The following is a 4,897-nucleotide window of genomic DNA, read 5'->3' on the forward strand; positions in this document are numbered from 1 at the left end:
TCAAATGATTATTAAATTTTTGTTTATAAATTTAAAATAAATAAAATAAAAAAATTATTATATATTTCACAATTTAATTTTTATAAAAAATAAATAATCATATAATAATATATTAAAAAAAGAGTAAATTGAATAATATTTATTAATAGTTGAAATATTAGCATTTTTTGTTTTCCAATAAAGCTATTGCAGCAATATGATTTTTTCCCTTTCGGTTTTTTTTCCCCACCGAGTCACTTAGAAACAAACCGACCCGGATAACCTTTAACCTTTGGAACCTTGCCGATTCAATTCATAGTCATACATCCTCCTTTCATACATCCCTCTCTTTGCCCTAACCGGTCCATCCGGTTACACGTCCACGGTTCTCTTCTCTCTTCTCTTCCCTCTCTGAAGTTCGAACAGAAAGAAGTCAAAGAACTCGTTACGACGCTGACGCTGACGCTAACCCGGGTTTGTTCTTTTTCCCTCGTATTCCCAATTCTAGCATCCAAATCGTACAGGTGAACTCTTTTTATCATTTGTTATTAAATAGAATTCGAACTTACAAGTAGGTCTAGTTTCAATTTTGTGACACAGTGCATGTTGTTGAGATTTTAGTTGGAGGGGTTCTGAGGTTAATTCAAATGAGTTCAATTATAAACCTTGAGGAGGTTCCAGTTACACCCATGAAACGTGATCCTGCATGGAAGCATGTTCAGATGTTTAAGAATGGGAAGAAGGAGCAACTGAAGTGCATATATTGCAAGAAGTTGTTCAATGGTGGTGGCATTTATAGGGTTAAGGAACATCTTGCTTGTAGGAAGGGCAATGGATCCATTTGCAGTCTTGTTCCCAAGGATGTTACGTTTCATATGCAGCAGAGCTTGGAAGATAGTGGGACGAAGAAGATTAAGAAAGGGAAGAAGCAGAAGCAGCAGAAGCAGCAGAAGAAGCAGAAGAAGCAGAAGATTGAGGAAGAGATCATGCCCTTGGTTTCAAATCAGGTGGATGAGAATGATGAGGTAGTGGATGCTCATGTTGGTGAGGGGATGAGTAAAAATGCAGCAACGAAGAAGAGGAAGAAGCAGAAGGCTGAAGAAGAAGAGACCATGGTTTCAAATCAGGTGTTTGAGAATCATGAGTTAGTGGTTGCTGGTGAGGGAATGAGTATAAATGTAGTGGATGCTCATGTTGGTGAGGGGATGAGTAAAAATGCAGCAACGAAGAAGAGGAAGAAGCAGAAGGCTGAAGAAGAAGAGACCATGGTTTCAAATCAGGTGTTTGAGAATCATGAATTAGTGGTTGCTGGTGAAGGAATGAGTATAAATGTAGAAATGACGAAGAACTCAACACCGATGCACTCTACAGATATTGATGCTGATTCTGAAGCTGTTCTTGCGGTGGAGAAAAATGCATTGGGTCCCAAAGGGTTTGACAATGACATTAAGACAGCAATAGGTCAGTTTTTGTATTATGTTGGTGCACCTTTTGATGCTGTGAACTCAGTCTATTTTAAACAGATGGTGGAGGCAATTTCTTCAAGGGGTTCGGGATTTGAGTGTCCCTCGCAGCATGAACTCCGCGGTTGGGTCCTGAAATACTCTGTGGAAGAAATGAAGAATGATGTAGAGAGGTGCAGGTTGAAATGGGGGAGGACAGGCTGTTCTATCTTGGTTGATCAGTTGACTACAGAAGCCGGTAGAGTGCTGCTAAATTTTTTTGCCTGTTTTCCCGATGGAATAATCTGTTTGAAAACCTTTGACTCAACCGAGATTTTTGTTCCTGCAAAGTGTTATGAGTTGATAAGACAAGTAGTAGAAGAAATTGGAGTTGGACATGTGCTGCAAGTGATTACACCAGGTGAAGAACTATATGCTGTTGCTGGTAAGTGGCTAACTGATACTTTTCCTACCCTTTTTTGGAGCCCTTCAGCAGCTTATTGCATTGATCTTATATTTGAAGATTTTGGAAATATTGAGTGGATTAGTATTGTGATTGAACAAGCTAGATCTATAACTAGATTTGTCTACAATTGTAGTGCAGTCTTGAGTATGGTTAGAAGGTATACTTTAGGGACTGATATTGTTGATCCTGCATTCTCACACTTGTCAACAAACTTTTCCACAATAAAACGATTTGTTGATCTCAAACACAAGTTACAGACCATGATCACATCTCAAGAGTGGATGGATTGTCCATACTCAAAGAAAGCAGAAGGTTTGGAAATGTTAGATATCCTGAGTGATAAAGTTTTTTGGTCCTCATGTCAAATGATCGTTCGTCTAACAGCTCCTCTCTTGGGGGTCCTGAGAATAGCTACTAGTGAGTTGAAACCTGCAATGGGATACATTTATGCTGGAATTTACCGGGCAAAAGAAGCTATTAAGAAAGCACTTGTTAAGAGGGAGGATTATATGGTGTACTGGAATATTATACATAACAGATGGGAAAGGTTGTGGAATCATCCCCTTCATGCTGCTGGCTTCTACCTTAATCCAAAGTTCTTCTATAGTATTCATGGGGATATGCAAAGTCAGATTCTCTCAAGGTTGTTTGATTGTATAGAGAGATTAGTTCCTGATACAAGAATCCAAGATAAAATTGTCAAGGAGATAACCTTATACAAGACTGCTGCTGGAGATTTCGGGAGAAAGATGGCAATCAGAGCTAGAAATAATCTGCTTCCTAGTAAGGGCTAATAACCTATTCTCTTAGATAGGAATATATATTCACTAACCAAGTTGTGTTTTAACTTCTACTTTCAATAACTTTTAATAGGAAAAAAAATTAAATCTTTGAGACACTACTCAAAATAGTTATGATGCATAGATGTAGAAAACTGAGAAACTGAACGGGGAAATATCTGCCTTCTCTTTTGCATAAAATGCTTATGCTGTGACAAGTAAACCGATCTAACTGATATGAGCTGAGAGAGAAATTTTCTGTGTCGACCTCCCCATTGACCTTGTGGTTGTAACCTTGTTTACATCATAGAGTGACTGCCAGCATAATTCTGAAATCCTGTAAAAAAGGTGGAGATAATGTTTATATGACTGGCCTAGAATTATCACACTAACAATTATGCCACTTATCCTATTTGAGTATTTCCTTTCTCTCATGACCCTTTGTGAGAATTCCCTTTTATTTTTTCTTTTCTGTTTGTTTCTTTGTTTTCCATTAAGAATATGTGTTTCATTTATAGCTGAATGGTGGTCAACATATGGAGGAGGCTGCCCCAACTTATCCCGTTTATCAATTCGTATTCTCAGTCAGACATGCAGTTTGCCAATGTACAAGAGAAACCAGATGTCTTTCGAACAAAAAGTGAATTCGGGGAATTTTATAGTAAGCCAACATATTAGCGATCTTGCCTTTGTTCAGCACAACTTACAATTAAGACAAATGTGAGCTTGGACCATTGTAGACTAATAGATTTTATTTTATTTTTTCGAAGAAAAAGTTTAGATAGATTGTAGACTAATATCCTGTTGTTTAATTTTCTTTCAGGCTCACTAGCAAAGAACAAAATTTGAGTGATCCGTTATCTTTCAATAGCATTGGCATGGTTGAGGAGTGGATCAGGCCAAATGATTTACTCTTTGAAGAGAATGGGAGCTCATATTGGATGGTACTTGACCCTTCTGTTAACTCAATGCTCATAAGGCCATCAAATGATGAAGCTGAAGAATTGGGCGAAGGTAAATTGTGTGTTTTAATGGATGTGGAAACTGCTTGCTAGACAATGCCATTAATTAACATGTTTCCATCTGTTTGCAGGGTTTGATGATCATGAAATTTTCAATTATGGGAAATAGATAGTGGATGATCCAGAGAGCCATTGTTTTGGTCTGTAGAATCTATGCTGATGAGGGACAATAGATAGTGGATGATCCTCGTTATTGCCCAGCACAGAAAATGCGTATTGTTTACATTTTCCAGTTGTTTTCCTGATGCTAGTGGCTAATTGCTAGGTGGACTTTTTGGGAAGAGGAGGATGTCCCAATTCTTGTTAGATCTGTTACTTCTTGTACAGTTGCCTATATGTCTTTGGTAGTTTTGCAGCATGTGTCGCTCCAATTTAGGGTACAACTCTTACAAACTTGAACTCTTAAGTGTAACAGAACGAGCTAGTGGATCTTGAATGTGTTTTGGCTAAGATTGTTCATCTTGTGAATTGATATGTTTGGCTGTTTGCAATTGTCGAAATGTCTCTCGGTTTTATTTTTGCTTATAGTTGTTGTTTGTGAATCACAATCTTAGGGGACAAGTGCTTTAGTTCAATTCAACACTGTAATATTCTTTTGGTCTCTTTATAAAAAAAATAATTGTTGATTTTGACATGTCCCATGCCCAACAATTGTAGCCATTGAGAGACTTATTCATAGATTGAATGCGCTCAGAATCGAACTGTGTCCTTGCCGTGAGGAAAGCTACTTCCGGAAAGTCTATTTTGTGATTTTTGCATTCAAGTCTTTACTAAAGAGAATGCTTCCATTTTGTCTACGCCATTTTGCTGCCATCGACGAAGACTTCCTGCTTTCTTGTCATCCTCATTCTCAGGTACTCCTTTAATCTTCATCTTCATCCTGTAAACTACTCTTAGAAAAATCATCTATAAATTTCATGTTTCATGCGGGCTAAGGTTTATTGCTCATTACTGTGATGTTTATTGTGAGCTGAATGCGTTTGGACTTTGGAATGAGGCAAAATTGAAGGAACCAATGGGATTGTTGGTTAGTTTAGGTTGATGGTGATGGAATATAAAGTAGAGTTAGAATGCTGATTGAGTTAATTGTGAACGATATAGGTGACTTTTGGGTCCTATTCTTTATGTGGTTCCTTAGTTCCCGTGGTTCTTGAGTTTTGCCTTAAATTCAGGGTAAACATAATGAACATATGTGAATCAGTGTTTCTT

At 37.6% G+C, this 4,897-nt stretch overlaps 1 protein-coding gene across 3 annotated transcripts; it reads left to right on the forward strand.

Moving 5' to 3' along the window:
• Nucleotides 1-294: 294 nt before the first annotated feature.
• On the forward strand, nt 295-4,188 carry LOC112801104 (uncharacterized). Of its 3 annotated transcripts, none has more exons than XM_072237030.1 (5): nt 295-503; nt 601-2,670; nt 3,185-3,386; nt 3,490-3,680; nt 3,760-4,188. In XM_072237030.1, exons 2-5 carry the CDS (start codon nt 627-629, stop codon nt 3,795-3,797), a joined length of 2,475 nt encoding a protein of 824 aa, XP_072093131.1. In that variant the 5' UTR covers nt 295-503; nt 601-626; the 3' UTR covers nt 3,798-4,188. The 3 variants fall into 3 exon arrangements, with proteins under 3 accessions (XP_072093131.1, XP_072093130.1, XP_072093132.1); XM_072237029.1 differs by having other exon boundaries at nt 320-453; nt 580-2,670; XM_072237031.1 differs by having other exon boundaries at nt 326-503; nt 601-1,866.
• Nucleotides 4,189-4,897: the final 709 nt, after the last annotated feature.

This window comes from Arachis hypogaea, chromosome 5 (assembly GCF_003086295.3).
Source record: "Arachis hypogaea cultivar Tifrunner chromosome 5, arahy.Tifrunner.gnm2.J5K5, whole genome shotgun sequence".
In the NCBI taxonomy this organism is placed as follows: domain Eukaryota; kingdom Viridiplantae; phylum Streptophyta; class Magnoliopsida; order Fabales; family Fabaceae; genus Arachis; species Arachis hypogaea.